Here is an 18,075-nt window from a genome sequence, read left to right as displayed (position 1 = left end):
TTATTCATCCTTGAAAAAGCGCATCCTCAAATGACTGTATCCGATTTACCATAGTGCTTTACAAATAGCAACAGGAGCCTTCTGCACATCCCCTACATACAGTCTCTATACAGAAGCTAATGAAATGCAATTGTTCCTCAGGAGACAACAGTTGGCGCTACTGTATGCATACAAGATAAGTTACCACCTGACTTGGACATCACTATTCTCACCAAAATGGGAAAACACATAGGAACTGCAAAAGTGCAGACCAGCTTCTAGGCATCAGATTACAAGAGCTAATGATAATATATGATCTCAGCATAGATAATGTTGCAACTATAAAAGATCACATAATACCACCATGGATAGACTATTCCACACCTTGTGAACTCTCCACATAAAATCTGCCAACCGGGCTAGCCAGATGAGTGAAGTGCTTGCCTAGCAACCCAAATATCGCACGTTTGAATCCCACCTCGGGCTTGGATCAGAGCAAAATGCAAAAACTTTGGGAGGTGCATTATGGCCACAGAAGCCAATGTGCCAACAACTAACAAAAAAAAAAACAAAAAAAAAAAAAAACATAAAATCTGGAATAAAAATACTTTGTCAGACATTGACTTTCAACAACTACATGCAGTACATAGAACCCAATATTCCAACCATGTACAAATATATACAGACGATCAAAATCAGAGAACCATGTAGGATCATCAGCAATTTTCCCAAACATTACACTGTCATGACAACTTCCAAAAGAATGCAGCATCTACACTGCAGAATTATTAGCAGTTCAGATAGCCCTGGAGCACTTAAAAGCCACATATCATTTGAGAACAATAATATACTGTGATTCATTAAGTGTAATACAAGCCATACAAACCCCAAACAATATATCCTGTCCAGTTCTCCAGCAAATTAAACGGATACTAACAGACTTAACTAAAGAAAAACAGGAAATATTTTTGTGCTGGATACCAGGACACAAAGGGATAAAAGGAAATGAAGAAGCTGACAGAACTGCAAACTCAACAACTAACCTCTAGAAACAATCTTTCCCAATTCCATATAAAGACTACAAACCAATCATTCAAAACTGCTGTCTAACATAATGGCAAGACTTCTGGCAAAAACAAATATCAAATAAATTATATGAAATAAAACCAAAAGTTGAACATTGGAAAATGAGCACAAGAAAATCAAGGAGAGAGAGGAAGTTGTTCTGACCAGATTATGAATTCGACATGCACACATCACACATGGTTATCTACTGCATGCCGAAGAAGATGTCAAACATGCAGTATGATTCCAGCAATCAAACATATACTGATAGAATGCCCAACCTATGAAAATGATCAACATCAGATCAGATATATAAAAGAAATCAAAACATCATCCTCAAAGATATCCTAGGCGACAAGGAACGTATATTAGACATTTTCAGATTCATGCAGACAATCAACATCTACCACCCTACTGTAAATTAAGATAAAATACATATAACAGAAAATATTTAACCACCATACATTCAATCAAGATATACAGAACATAATATAACAAATTTGGTGCACTATGAACTCCGTTGTCAATGTCCAATAAACATCAAACCAACCAACTATCCAATGGTTAACTACCCTCTGGCTGAAAGCAGGTTTCTGCATATCTGTTCTACTATTGTCCTTATAATTTTAAATTTGTACACTTTTGTATGTTTAAGCTAGAGTAAGGATGCCATCAACATTTAGCTTACTCAATCCATTCAGAGCCTTAAAACCTCAATAAAATCTCCTTGCTAAGAGTACACTTTTCCTTCTGATCTAGCAAAGTGCATTCTTTATTTGATGGCTGCAGTGAACACTAATGCAATTAGTGAGAACAAAAGTTCACTCTTAGCAAGGAATACCAGCTCTGTCTATGCCAAAAGACTTACATATACAGAATCTGCACTCCAACCTTTCTTATTATTCAGTCAGTCCAAGCATAATAGGTATCCCCCAAGACAGTTTATCGTTTAAGATTGGGAGACTTACTGGTTGAAGTTGTTACTGGCTTAACACTCTGAGCAACTACTAAAATTAAAAACTTTTGGTGGAACTGCTGTTATTGTTTCACCACACATTTCCCTGAACACATCAAGAGGTGTCATCACTGAATGGGACCTCATGAACGTGTCAGATGAAGAGTACAAACAAGAACTACAAGATCAGGGAGTCATCAGTGTCAGAAGAATTATGACAAAGAAGTACGGCATACTAGTTGCTACTCAGAACATAATACTCACTTTTGATAACCCCAAACCACCGACAGTGATCATAGCAGGTTATCTTAACTGCCATGTTAAAGCGTACATTCCAAACTCCTTATGCTGCTACAAGTACCAGAAGTTTGGGCACTCACAGACAGTCTGCAGAAGAGCAGCTGCCTGTGCCGCATGTGGATCCATTGCACACACAAATACAGATTGCACAGCTACAACACTCAGCTGTAGTAACTGCAGAGCAGCACATCCGGCATTTTCCAAGGAGTGCCCTCTTTGAAAGCATGAAAAAAATATACAGTGAACAAAATTTAACACAATATCACCTATCAAGAGGCTAAAAAAATCCATACCATCCCTGAATACTAATAAACCAACCTACCAACCTACGCTCAAGTAACCAAAAAGCAAATATCAGTTGCAACCGAAGCGATGGGTTGCAATTGATAAAAAAAGTAAATTGACAAATTGATAAAAAAAAAATAATAATAAAGTTACCAAATGGTGGTAACTATACCACCAAGCAAATCACTGTCTTGAGTGGGCAAGATCAGTATTGGCCACTGTATCAGTAAACCAAACAACACGCAAGCAAACAAAGTAAAGCAATAAATACACCGATTACTGTACAACCAGATGTCACCCCACAACAAAACACTACAGCACCTATTTCTCCTGATGCAAACCAAACAGATTGCACAGACTTAACAAATAGCTCACAGCAAGATGAGTAGATACTAGAATTATTCACTGACAATGTGAATAATTCTAGCTTCTATGACATGCATAGAAGCTTGGACATCGGAAAACCATACTTTCCAAAGAAGGAGAAAGGGAAACTTGAGCGAAAAAAACATCATCCCCTCGAAAATAAATCAATGGTTCTACTAAATCCAAATAATGCTTACATTTCTGCAGTGGAACTGTAGAGGATATCGTAATAATTTAAATGATATCCAAGACCTCCTCTCACAATATGACCCTATCACTTTCTGCTTACAGGAAACCAGTCTAACTCCACATATAACAGTTTCTCTTCAGAACTACATAATTCATCGGCAAAATCATGTTGCACACAACCCAATCAATCTGGCACGTGGAAGTGTAGCATTTATAATCAATATTCAAATACCCTCCAAACCAATCTCACTAAAAAAAACTTTGAGGCAGTTGCAGTTTGAGTCAATGCTAACTTTGACTTGACTATTGTCTCGCTAAACTTGTCCCCTAATCAAAATTTAAACTATGCTGTCCTTGAAGAATTAGTAGTACAACTTCCTCAACCCTACTACTTCATCCTGGGGGATGTCAACAGTCACCATCCGTTATGGGGAAATCAAAACATAGACAAATGTGGACAAATTTTTGAAAAATTACTTGACCAGCACAATTTGATTACTCTCGATAATGGTGCGCACACTTATACACATTTAACTACAGGATCTATTTCAGCTATTGATGTCTCTCTATGCTCAGCAGCTATATATCCTCTATTTGGATGGGCTATTCATAGAAATCCACTGGGTAGTGACCATTACCCAGTGATCTGGTGAGTATGGGCTTGGCACAAACAGGGTCCTGAGCTGGATATTATCATTCTTCTCTTTCTTGGTGATTCCTTTCTACTTCTGAGACTCTCTCTCTCTCTCTCTCTCTCAGGGTAATTCAGAAATTTTTTTTCGGCTGGTGCAGCATAAGCCTCAGATTCCTTGCACAATATGGCTAATAATAATAATAGCATTAGTAGAGGTATATGATGCAAGAAAGCAAGCATATGTGGAAAAAAAAAAAAAAAAAGCATATGTAGCATCAGCCAAAAAAAATTTCACAGATCCATTCCCTCTAAATGTTTGTCCAGTTCCTTCCACAATTTCCTCAGTTTGAATTTATGTCCCTCAGGTTCGTAATCTGAGCGAGAGGAAGAATCTCATCAGATTTGAGCCTGTTCAATCCATTCAAGGCCTTATACACCTTAATCAGATAACCTTGCAGATGCCTAGTCTTCAGACACTGCAATTTGCAGAACTTAAGCCTTTCTTGGTAAGGTCACCTCTTCATTCCCATCACCAATCTTGTTACCCTTCTCTGTACTCACTCAAGCAACTCTGCATCTTTCCTAAAATGACACTTCAGACCTGTATGCACTACTCAAGGCGTGGTCTAATCATTGCCTTATACAAAGGGATAATCACCTCCTTTTCCCTACTAGCAGAATTTCAGTATATCATTGACAATACCCCATGACCTGCTCTGGCAGCCTGTCTGCACTATTCAGAAAACTTCATATCTGACTGCACAATTACTCCCAGGTGATTTAGGAACAAAACTAGCAACCCTTGAAAATTGATTGCATTAACAGATTTTCTTCTTCAAGATGAAGAAACGGAGTAAGCAAAGGGCCTGATGAGAGTTCCCACTGGCCAAACAGTAGTATTCAAAACTGAGCTCCATTCTTGGATGCTAGTGAAAACAAGAAGTGAAGCATAAGATGGAAATCATGATGTGAGTTTACAAACAGTGAGCTGTAATGGTATATCATCATTCAAGTACATCTGAATGTTCTTTGCAGCAGTTGAAGGCTTGAGTTTACTAATGAATGTTTTAGTTTAAAATGAAATTACAGAAACAATCACTAGCAAAGTAGAGTTCTCCATTTATGGTGGTTTCTTGTTGAATATTGCAATTTGTTGTCTTATTGTATTTTCTTAAGAAACTGGATTTGTATTTGCTTATGAACTGGTTGTGGTTAGATATGACCTTGGTCTTATCGTGTATTTTTATTTTCTACGAATGTAGAGTACTTTAGTTAGACGCAGACGTAGATATGATACTCTATTCTCTTGGGAATGTATAGTCTTTTATTAGGATAGCACATGAATAAGTATGAATTGAATATGAAGTTGCACTAATGTAGAAAGAACTTGTATTCATATGGCATGGATTTCGGATATTCACGGATTTAATTGTTGTGTGTAAGGAATGGATTTGGGGAATTCAAGAAATGTGCTAAGTATTTAAGAACATTATGTGACTTTTGATGGGTGTGACGTAATCCATTACATAAAACTGTAATGGGAAGAATTGTGATCAGGACTGGGACTCTCAGCTATGAGCTTGGCTGACTGCATACTTGCTATTCTCAGAATATTTTTCTCTGGATTTGGCCTTCCTTGCAGTTGGGTCTTTAGTTCAGAATCTGAATTTCTTTGGTCTTAAGTAAACAGGACTAAGGTCGAGAGTTAGTAGGAATGAAGGAAACTTATGAAATAACTAAAGAAGTTACAAATTTTTTTATATGACTCAGGGAACACAGGGTGGTATCTTTTATTAGTACTGAGTGTTGGGAATGACAATAGTAGATAGCCCACCTCCATGGGGCAGGGACAGAAACGTGTGAATTGCATATTTGCCTTCTCGTGGTTTTTTTTTTTTTTTTTTTAGGAGCATTAGCAACTAAGGCCATATTGCTCCGGGATATGCGGTGGTCATTCCATGACCTTTCCGCATCCTGTGTATTTGGTGGTCACGGGCTCGAACCCCGGTCTAATCAAGAAGCCTGTGCTACGCACTGCTGCTCCTGCCCACCTGGCTATGGAGGCGCCTGCTTCTCATGGCTTAAGAGCCAATCACTGAACACATAAAATAACCAAACCACACTTAAGTGAACATAATCACCGCTGCAGTGATTGGTACAGCTTTGCTGGATACAGCACTTCTATATACACACAGCAGTGTGTATATGGATGTGCTATATATATATATATATGTTATTTGTGTAAGTAATTGGTATGAATAATTTGTATGAAATTATTCGCCTGTCTTGCGACTGGCTGCATAGATATATATATTTATATAGTACTGCCATATCCTGAACTAGAATATATGCTATAATATGGCCCAGGCCCAGCTTCACATAAGAAACAAAAAAAAAATAAATAATATTGTCCCTTATGTCTGAGTGGCACCATAGCTCTGATAACAATATTCATGTTTGATGATTAACCAGTACTTCAGATTCATCAAATTTGTTTGTTATTCTCCTAACATTGGTGTCTCTTAGTAATCCTAACACAAACTTTCATCTTGTACTCCCTCGTATCATATCTGGGCAGAATTGCAGATGCTTAAATTTAGTCCTAATTCATGACGTCCTCAGCTCTACTATTAATATTGTTAACTGATATTGTTGTACCAATAACAGTTGATACATGAGATATATAAGATGATAGCTGCTCTACAGTGTCATCATCTTTTGCTCCTGGCAAGCAAATCACCTTTCCATTTTATTTACATTCCCTTTTCTACTAAATAACAATGGGTGAGCAAAAATCACTTGCATTGTAAATATGGAAGTCATGTTTCTTATAATTGGTTCTCATCAAGTATTCTTTCTAATCTGTTAGTAATGATCCTTGTGAACAAATTGTTGATGTGGGACAACAAGCTACTTGGTCTATAATTTCCAATTTCTGATTTATCTCCTTTCTTATGCAGCAAAACTATGATTGCATTATTCCACTCCTTAGGCGTCACACCTTTTCTAATGCATTTTGTGAAGAGTCTTGCCAGTTTTTGTGCCATGTCTCTTCCTCCCAATTTGAACTACTCTACAATAACTTCATCTTTCCCCGGGGCTTTCTTGTTCTTCATTTTCTTCATTGCATGTTCTACCTCATCAGGAAGAATATCAGGTATGTTACATGTGTTACTAATTTGCGATCCATCTTCCCCACTGCTGGCATCATTCCCTCATTCCTTGTATAACTCTTCATTTTGAATAGAAGAAGACCACTATAAAGAAATAGCCTTCTCTGTTATTTATAAGTACACCATTGCTATTCTTCAGTTTCAGTATCATTTGTCTTTCTGTATTACTGCTCATGGCTGCTGATTTAAATCCTTTTATTTCCCTTAATGCTTGTTCTACTTTTCTTGTGTTAAATTTTCTTATGTCCTCTCTGAGTCTCTTTCTAATGGCTTTGCATAACTCTGTATACTCAATTTTCTCCTCGTCAGTGTTTTTCTTGCTCTTCATTTGTCATATTCAGTTCATCATGACAAGTGCTTCTTGACTAATTTTTTCTTCTTTGGATTTATTTTTACCTATAGGTGTTTAGGGCTTTATTACTTTCAGAAATTTGTTGTATTCCTCATTGATATCTTGGTCCTGAAAGTTCTGCAGAAGCTGAAACTTGTTCTTAAGTTCCAGTACATACTGCTTTTTCTTCTCTTCTGTTATCTCAAAGACCTTCATATTATTACTCGAGTCAGTTTTTTCCTTTCTCTTCTTACATCTATATCAAGTGTGCATCTTACCATTCTGTGATCACTTCCAACATTTACCTTGTTCAGGACCGTAACATCATTCCACAATATATCTTCTGTTAGTGAGGGTAAAGCCAATTTCATTAGTTGTTTATCTATTTAGGCTCTTCCATGTCCACTCTCTGTTCACCCTTTTCTTGAAAAAAGTTTTCATTGCTGACATTCCTCGAGATTCTGCAAATTCCACAAATCTTTCACCTCTCATTTTTTTCACCAATTCCAAAATTTCCTATAGTTTCTCTTTCTGCACTGTTTTGTCTCTTTCCAACTTTAGCATTGAAGTCCCTCATAATGATAGTGTAGCGAGTTTTCTGTTCATCTAGAAATCTCTCAATTTCAGTGTACGTTTCTCCAACCTCTTCATCATCATCGTGGCTTGATGTGGTGTATAAATCATTATAACCTTTAGTTTGTACTTCTTAGAAATCCTGAGAAGCAGTCTTTGACACCCTTAGTGATGTACTTTTGAATTCTAAAATGTTGTTTTGTATATTTTTATGGACCAGAAAGCCAACTCTACCTTTGCTCTTTTCACTGTTTCCATTGGTGTACAGCAGATTTTCACTTGATAAACTTATAAGTGATTCATTTCTTCTTCTTGTTTCAGCCAAAGTGATGATATTCCAATTCACATTTTCTAATTCCTTACCAGCTCTAATATCCTATCTTCACCAATGAGTGGTCTTATGTTGTAACAAGCCAAGTTCAGTTTCTGTGCATGGCAGCCTGGTCGTACCCAGAGATTCTTAGCACCCTCTGCTTCCACTCTGATCCTCTCACTGCCGTAAGAGGGAGAGTGAAAGCCACTGGGAACTGAGGGCCAATTGTTTTGTCGTATTGTCATGTGCTGGAGGGTTTGGTCTTTTCCTCTTCACGCTGACCAGGCATCTTGAAGAGAACCACTCTACATGTTCGTTGCCACCTAAGTGACATAACAGGGTTTACCATGGAGAAGGTGTGCATGAGTGGATTTTAGGGAGGCAGGCCAACCAGACTTCTCCTAAATCTTCTGAAATAGAAAGATATTGGATCGATTAGTGTTTTAGACTGAGTGTCTGATAATACACAGAATGTCTGTTTCCCTCTAAGCCCAGTATATGATTCAAGGAGCAGCAAATGTGTTAACAGCATCCATAGCATGGAAAATGTTGAATTAACGAAGTTAAGAATATCTGAATGCAGTGCTAGCACACCTAAAGTGATAAGTTATATAGTGGAATTGCCTATTTAAGTGTACTTACTGGATATCAAGCATTTCCATAATGGAGTTATGTATACTTAGTATGTCATGTATATAGTATGTATATCATACATACTGTTAAATGTAAATTGGTTTTACATTTAACAGTAGGAATCAAAATAAATCAGAATAGGTTTATCAGGATGTTTTTCCAGATAAAACGCTATAAATTAAATTATGTTAAAAGCACAGTTTTTTAGTCCCCAATACCTTAAATTATTAATTATTTTGGTATTAAGTGATTATTAATATTGGCATTTAATGAATGCCAGTATTAATATAATACATGACACAAAATAGCAATCATTAAGCATGCATATATTGAAAATGTGCTTACACATATTTTCTTCTCTCCCTCTCTCTCCCCTTCCCCTTCATCCAGCCCCATCCACGATATTTTCATACTGCTGTAACTACTGACAATTATATGGTAATACTTGGTGGTCGCAGTAGTGGAAGTGGAGAACCAATCAACAAATCTTATGCCTACATTTATCTCTGTAATTTGTGGCTTACTCTGGAAGGTGAAGGTTAGTAAATATGCATTTGCAAATTTTATATGTTTTAATGTTTAAGGTAAGACTTCAACATGATTCATTTGAAATGTACTGATTGATATCAACATTACTTTTGTATATTGTTAAAAAGCTGTTATTATGCTTCTCGTATAAGGAATTGTAATTTTTGTTTTATCATTTTAATATCAAAAAATCTAGCTTAAAATGGCAATTTCTTTTTGAAATTTTTTCTTGTTCTTCAGCTGTTCTCTTATCAATTTAATTATTTATTAAATAATAAAAATGTTGGATTTTATTTATTCAATATTAACTTGATGTAATATCTGATAGTGATTAGAAAAATTCAATATTTTATGTATGGCAAAAATTTCAGAACATTATCATTATAATTTTCAATAATCTATAAGTCTTACAAGTAGGCTCTTGAATCAGTTTTAATTTTTAGTTTCGTAAATTTTTTTGATTAAATTGCATTGATGAAGGCATTGAAATATTGAAAATTTCATAAATATAAACATAAATATAAATGTACTGCAAGTACATTTATATTTTTTTGTACGCTTTCTGCATATTTATTTAACCAGAAAGAAAAGTACCTTTCTTAAGCTCCTTTCCTTTTTACCCTTTTGCCTTTTTACTGCTTACCTAAGATAAAAACTCTCAGAACCAAAACTATTAGTGAAACAGTAACCACCCTAGACAGATAGATAATTCCCAACAAGAAGGAAAATGATGATACAATGAGCAATAGAACAGATAAATGACAGAAAAGTGATGTTAAGATAAACTATAAATGTTCTTTATGGTGATTGGGAGTAAGATATACATGTGATATCCATGCCTGTACCAACCAAACAGGAAATAAACCTTGATAAAGTCATCTTAGATTGTATTTTATTTATTTATTTTTTTTTTTTTTTATGAAAACCCCAAACAACAAGAGGTATTAGAACTTATAATACTTAGTACCATGCTTGGGTTGGAGGTTGAGAAGGTGAAAGAAGATATTTGTTGACATTAGACTTGAACTTCTGTAGACTGTAATTTTCAGGAAATGTGTGTGAAGGAAGGCTGTTCCAGAAAACGGCAGTTGAATGAATAAACGAGGAAGATGAAAAGTTGGTTCTGTGAGTTTGAAGTCAGACAATGTTGTCTGGTGGCGGCATGTGATCGGACTGTTTTGAAAGAGAGAGCAGGAATTATAGAAGCCAATTCAGAACAGTGCCCATGGAAGTATCTGTACAAAAGGCATGCAGCAGAAACAGTACGTCTATGAGACAGAGAGTGGACAGACTCTGTTAGAGAGGAGTCATTAATTAACCTAACTGCCCTCTTCTGAATGGAATCTAGAAGCCACAGAGAGGTTTTGGGGTCACCGCCCCAGATGTGGGAACAATATTCCATGGTAGAGCGGAATTGTGATTTGTACAGAGTGAACAGCTGTTTGGAAGAAAAGTAATGCTGAGGACGAAAGAGATAACCAAGTTTTTTAGATGCAGAGGAAGCAATATTTGTAATGTGCTTCTGCCAAGAGAGATTAGAAGTCAGGGTAATTCCCAAAAGAGATATATCAACTTGCCTAGGTATCGGAGTGTCATCAAAGGTAAGCATAGGAGCAGAAGAATACTTTTTTGCGAGAAATAAGAGAAGACTGAGTTTTAGAAGGATTGAAACCAACTAAGTTCTCTTTTCCCCACTGGAGAATTACCTGGAGATTGGCATTTAAGGAATTGGTAGCAGGTATTCGAGAAATTGAAGCTGATTGAGCAGGGCAAGGTCAAAATGGAAAGTGGAATGCAATTTGTTATCGTCGGCAAAACTATGGATAGGATTTCCAGTCAATGGAAGAAGGTCATTAATATACAAGAGGAAAAGTGTGGAGGAAAGAACTGAACCTTGGGGGACACCAGCATTAGTGGAGAAGTTAGAAGACAAAGAGCCATCTACCACTACCCTCAGTGAGCGATCAGAGTGAAAACTGGATAGCCAGTTACAAAAAACAGTAGGTAAACCCCAAATACGGAGGATGCAGAAAGGTCAGGGAATGACCACCACATATCCCAGGAGTAATATGGCTTTAGTTGCTAATGCTCCTAAAAAAAAAAAAAAAAAAGTTGGCAAACCATAAGATGGAAGCTTGTTTAGAAGCCCTTTATGCCAAACACTATCGAAAGCCTTTGAGATGTCAAGAGATGTGTTTCACCAAACGTTTCCATTGAATTTGTCCATATATCACCAGTATATTGTCCATATATCACAATATATCCTTATATATCCATATATCGCCAGAATATCACCAGTGGATCGACTCTGACGGAATCCATACTGGCAATCGTTGATCAGACGGAGGTTTCTAGGTAGTTTAAGAGTTGGCGATTAATTGATTTCTCCATTACTTTAGAAAGAGTAGAAGTAATTGCAATGGGACGATAATTGGATGGGAGGGACTTGTCACCCTTTTTAGGAACTGGCTGGATATGAGTAAATTTCCAAGCAGAAGGAAAAACACCTTTGGAATAAGAAAGTGAAAAAAGCGGCAAAGAACAGGAGTAAGTTCAGGAGCACAGGTTTTGAGAACAAGTGGAGAAATACCATCAGGACCTGGAGCTTTCTTAGCATTGAGATTCATCAAAATCCTTCTTACATCCTTTTGATAGAAGACCACAGGAGGCATTGAATGGAGTGTGTTGGGAATGGTGGGAGGTGTTTTACCAAGATCATTAATACATGAGTTGGAAGAAAAATGGGATTGCTAGCAGGTCTGCTTTATCCTTGGCTGAAGTGACAACAGAACGATCTGGTTTTGACAGAGGTGGGAGCAGAGATGGGCAAAAGTTGTGGCCAATAGCTTTGGCAAGAGACCAGAATGCTCGGCTACCATTAAGGCAAGAAACAAGTTTTCTACTCTGTCTGTTCAAAATCTAGTTTGGACTGATTAAGGACCGCTTTACAATTGTTGTGAACTTTGGTGTAGGCAGAAAATGAAACCGAAGAATTGGAAACAAGCCAATTACGATATGCAACATTCTTCTCTTGAACAGCCTTAGCACATTTATTGGAAAACCAAGGTTTAGATAAAGGACAAGAGTTTAAAGTGGAATGTAGAATAAAGGATTCCATTCCTACAAGAATAATTTCACTCACACGATCTGAGCAAACGTTGACATCAGCAGTTTTGAAACAGTAATCCGAACAAGGAAAAGAAGAAAATAAATCTCGCAGGTCATCCCATTTTGCATTCTTGTAATGCCAAACAATATGAGGTTGGGAATTGTCATGAGATAAAGGCTCCATTGGAGAAGAGACAATCACCAAGTTGTGATCTGAGGTACCTAAAGGACCACTCACTTCGAGTGGTCCTTTAGGTACCAGAAGGGTTATTTGTGAGAAAAAGATCAAGTGTGTTGGCTGTATGGTTGGAATTATCCGGTATTCTTGTAGGTAAATGAACAATCTGTGCAAGATCATTAGAAATTGCAAACGCCTCAGCATCTCAACCAGCTGGGTCGGTGTGACTAGATAACGGAAGCCAGCTGGAGTTGTGAACATTAAATTCACCAAGGAAAATTACCTCACTGTTAGGAAAGATGGACTGGAGAAAGTCAAGTTACAAAGAGAGGAAGTCAAAGAGCTCCAAATGATTAGTGGAGTTGGGAGAACGGTAGAGACAACAGATGAATTTGACACAATGAGGTAGAGAGATTTTAAGCCAGAGAAGATCGAAAAGAGGAGATTGCAAATTACCAAGTTTCTGACAGGGAATATCGGAACGGACATATGCACAAGTACCACCTTTGAGGTGAAAGGAATCATACAGCGAATAATTTGGGCATCTGAGATGAGCAGTATTTGAATCAACTGATAACTGAGATTCTGTCAGAAAAAGTACATGGGGTTTGGCAGACTGCAATTGGAAATGGACATCGTTGGGATTAGAATTGAGACCACATATATTTGTGAAATGGACTAGGAAGCGTTTGGGAGGTTTAGATCTTTTCACAGATAAACTTACTCTATTAGTTTGATAATTCGTGGTGTATTCAATAGTACGGAAAAGTGGGGGGGGGGATATGCTGTATGAAGTAATGAAATTTTTGGATATGGCGTACACATGGTAAGAATATACCCAGATCCTTGACATAACGTGGCCTCAATAATGCCCCCCCCCCATACACACTACTTGAACAACCTCCAGTTACTATCTGGCAGAATAGAGGTAGCAAGATTATACACTAGCTGATCCAGAAGTCTCCTTAAGAGTTACTGATCCGGTGTGCTTAAGAGTTACTGATCCGGTTTGGTCCGGTGTGCTGACTAGCGGCTGACTGCAAACACTGTTTTAGAGCTGTTCCCTCAAAATGTAAGGAAGATTGCATCTCGTCATGATGTTCATCATAACCTCAAAAGTCATCAGTCATACTGCATAATGGAAGTGATGGGGAAGGGTTGACTGGAACTTAGCTCTGGAGACTAAACATGGGTTCCACCACTTCAAGCCTCCAATAAGCAAAGTGGTGGTATTTCACCGGTTGATGAGGGTCATCTACCACCTAGTATTGTCTGGTAACACAGACGGGTGCCATTCCTCCATGTTGTGTGGGCACCACACCTCGACCCCTGCTGTTGGTTCACACCTAGGTGGTCACTCACCGTGTGCTTGTGTATGGAGGTTATACCCAGGATTACTAACAGTCCCACCATCGTGAAGGTGCAAGCAGAGGATTTGGCTGTCACAGACCATCCGGACTTCACCGAAATTGGGTGTACTTGACTTGAGTGTCACCCAAATATCAGTTCCATCAGCGTTTTAGACTCCCAGGTAGCAAGTACTGCTTGTCTGGCATATCTGAGAGAATGTCTGTGACAACCTCAAGAACCTAATGTCTCTAGGTCGACTAAAAAGCTTGACACTGATAAAGAAATAAAATAAAGCTAGCTTATACATAAAGTACATAGAATTGTTAGCATTAGCATTGGCATATGATGCAAGAAAGGAAGCTTATATAGCATCAGCATAAAAAAAAAAAAGAAAGAAAGAAAGAAACAGGAAAAATTCCAAAATGTCGTAAGATGGTATGTCTCCTTCAGGTATAAAGTTATTGCCAGATGTAGGCTTATTTGCATATATGCATATACAAATACATATTGTGGTCAATAGTACAAATAAATTAAATCATTATTACATATACATATAATTTAATTTCTGTAATATATTGCAAATTTAAATTTTCTAAAATATTTGGTAAGCCACCGCTTAATTTTCAGATAGTTTTTGTTATCGATATTTTGGCGGGACCTTTATAACTTTCATTCAGTAGCTTAAATTTAACTTCTGAAGTTTTGTCACCAGTTTATAATTTCTGTAATATTTTGGTAATTTAAATTCTGTAATATAATTTTGAAAAATTAAATTTTGTAAAATTGTAAAGTTCAAATTTTGCATTAATAATGATTGCCACAAGATCCACTTACAACACAAAGTCCAAGGGCATCGTGACTTAGACAAAATGCCTTCGGGCATTCCAGTGTGATCCATGAGTTCGTCATTTGTATAGCCTGTGCATGTATTTTGTGATTGTTTTAGTAGACAAACGTAGCTCAACAACTAACAGTTCTTTTCTTTGCACCTTTGATCGGTACACTCCCGATGTAAGGAGTGTACCAATCTCAAATAAAACTTGGTGCATTGTGAGAAGAATTCAAGATCACTGAAAAACAAGTGCTTTCCCTAAAAACAAATGTAACTTGGAGCTTATCAGGGACTGAAGTATCTCATGACCTGTCAAGTGGTGCACCCCTCAATTCAGGTCCCATATAAGTATATTCAAGAACATACCATTCTGGTTAAAGGTATCTAGTTTTATTGGGAGACTCTGTTGTCAGAGAATTAAGTAACATTTTTTGTAATAAAGATAAGTGGGCCAGAGCATATTTGCCAATAGCAACAATTGATGATGTTACCAACAGATTGTCAGATTTTACAGAGAGCATTATTATCCATGTGGGGATTAACAATATTAAATGAACATAAACCTAACCATTTGTTGGATAAATACAGAAAAATGCTGCGAGTTAGGTCAGAATGTGTATGTGTTTGCAAATTCTTCCCAGACACAATAGGAGGGATTATAGGCTGAAAGCCTTGTGGTTTAATGTGAGACTTGAGGGAATCTGCAAGGCCCTGTGTGGGGGGAAGTTTTTATCAGTGTTATCCCACACTTGTAGGTAGAAGAAATCTCTTCTGTAGAGATGGTATTCATTTAAATAAAGATGGTGCAAGGATTTTTTCCGGTATCATTGATGATACTGGAAAAAGGGTTCAGGGAAACTGCTAGTTAGGGTGGGAGAAGGATAATATAGATCCACATTTATCTGATGATATGGGTCAAAGTAATGCTTACACTCACCTGAAGAATTCTTGTTTGTTTCTGCAAAAACTGATGTTGGCAAGATGTTCTGTGGTTAGCAACGTTTCAGATGAGCAGGTGACATTGATAGGAAAATGAGCATAAATAACTTCAAGGGGTGTATCAGGGTAGTAAACTATAGAAGAATATTTAGTGTTAACTGAGTTAACATTACATCTGCAGTAATGTCAAGAGTGTTGTCAATAAAATGGCTGAAATTGAACTCCTGGTTAGGAAAACTGATGCTGACATAATAGGGCTAACAGAAACATGGTGCCACAAAGAAATTGGGGATAACGAGTTCCACTATGATTATAATGTATTTAAGGAAGATTGAAGGGATGGTGGTGTTGTCGTGATCCTTATCAAAAGCAGCCTGAGCACAAAAAGAGCTTTTCCTGAGTCTGAAGTTAACTAGCATAAAATCTGTGTTGTGTGAGTTAGTTGGATGAAAAGGATATAATGAGAGTGATAGTAATCTACGAATCAGAAGATTATAAAGAGTATGGTGAGAGTCTCTACATGCAAATGGAATGGGCAAGCAAACACAAAGGTGTTATTATGGGTGACTTCAGAGTGTCCCACATTGATTACAATAAGTAGGAGGGAAACTCACCTTGGGGTAAATTTTTTAAAAATAAACTAGATGATTATTATTTGTACCAGCATGTTAAAGAAAATACAAGGGATAAGAATATTATGACCTCATCATTACTCATGAATTAGATGACATCACAGAACTTAAAATACAGGAAGTATTGTCAGGTAGTGATCATGCAGTGTCAGTTGGAAGATGAAGAAAGATGTAACAATAATTAAAAGTAAAGGCACGAGTTTTAATTTCAGAAGAGGGGACTTGAACAGTTTAAGGCACTATATGGCATCTATTAATGTGGCCAGTTGCAGAGTATGGGTGAATATACTTAATTATGGAATACCTTTAAAGTGAAAATCATAAGAGTTCTTATCTGTTACCCCAACTGGACGTATTATCTAGATGTTCTGGGGGCAAAGACGTTTCACGTGCGCGGGTAGCTAATATCAGGGAAGAGAGCCTAAAAAACTTCAAGGGTTGTGTTAGGGTTGTTAAATATACAAGAACAGTAAATCTTAATTGTTTATACAGTAACGTTAGAAGTGTCGTCAATAAAATGAGCGAATTCGAACTGCTGGTTAAAACAAGTAACGCGGACATAATAGGGCTTACAGAGACATGGTGCCACCCGGAAATTGGGGATGATGAGTTTCAGTACGGCTTGTATAATGTATTTAGGAAGGATAGGTTATATAGAAGGGGTGGTGGGGTAATGCTTCTTATCAGAAGCAGCCTGAGTGCGACGATAGCTTTCCCGGATTCAGACGTTTCACATGCTAGTATAGAGTCTGTATGGTGTGAGATAGTTGCAAACAAAGGTATAATGCGAGTAGGAGTAATCTACAGACCAGGTGATTGTGAAGATTATGACAAAAGCCTCTACATGCAAATGGAATGGGCAAGTAAGCATCAATGTCTTATTATGGGTGATTTCAATTTGCCTCTAATTGATGGGAGTAAATGGGAAGGAAACTCGACATGGGGAACAAAATTTTTAAATCAAATAGATGACTGTTATTTGTATCAACATGTCAGGGAAAGTACTAGAGAAAAGAATATCCTAGACCTCATCATCACACATGAATCAGATGATATAACAGGGCTGACAGTAGAGGAACCAGTAGCGGAAGTGATCACGGAGTTCTACGGTGGATGATGACGAGAGAGGTAGCAGAAGTAAAAGGCAAAGGAATGGGTTTTAATTTCAGAAAAGGAAATTACGATGCCTTAAGGTACTACATGGCCTCTATTAACTGGGTAGATATCGCGCAGAGAATGAATACAATTGAACTGTGGTACGCTTTTAAAACATTAATCACAGATGCCTTGAATGCGTATATACCATTAAAAAATACTCCACGAGGAGGGTTCCAAGTTGGATGACTAGTGAAGTTGCCGCATTACTTGAGCAGAAAAAGGTGGCATGGAAAGGTTACAGAACAATAAAAAGTACTGAAGCCTATAACAGCTACAAGGTGATGTGTAACAGAGCCACAGAAAAGGTTCGACAGGCAAAGGCAGTTTATGAGAAATCACTAGCAAACAGAGCAAAGAGGGGGGATAAAGAATTCTTCACATATATAAATGCCAAGAAGAGCAGGACAAACCAGATCGGACCTTTACGTAAGGGAAAGGGGATAGTAATAAATACACCAGCTGCCGTTGCAGATGAACTCAACAGTTATTTTGCATCGATATTTACAAATGAAAAGCCTTTTGTGGCAAAGGGAAATTGTGGGAGCGAAGTTAAA

The 18,075-nt window shown here is 37.3% G+C and overlaps 1 protein-coding gene across 1 annotated transcript in view; it reads left to right on the top strand.

Moving 5' to 3' along the window:
* Window positions 1–18,075, top strand: part of Megf8 (multiple EGF like domains 8) — a 619,502-nt gene that overhangs the window by 377,810 nt on the left and 223,617 nt on the right. The window contains exon 23 of the mRNA XM_090390015.1: window positions 9,187–9,334. Coding sequence (XP_090246141.1) covers window positions 9,187–9,334 — 148 coding nt within the window. The remainder of the gene's footprint in view (window positions 1–9,186; window positions 9,335–18,075) is intronic.

This window comes from Mastigoproctus giganteus, chromosome 2, assembly GCF_048544385.1.
Source record: "Mastigoproctus giganteus isolate SK-2022 chromosome 2, ASM4854438v1, whole genome shotgun sequence".
NCBI lineage: Eukaryota > Metazoa > Arthropoda > Arachnida > Uropygi > Thelyphonidae > Mastigoproctus > Mastigoproctus giganteus.
The sequence above is the reverse complement of the archived record's forward strand: the minus strand, read 5'-3'. Positions and strand labels throughout refer to the sequence as shown.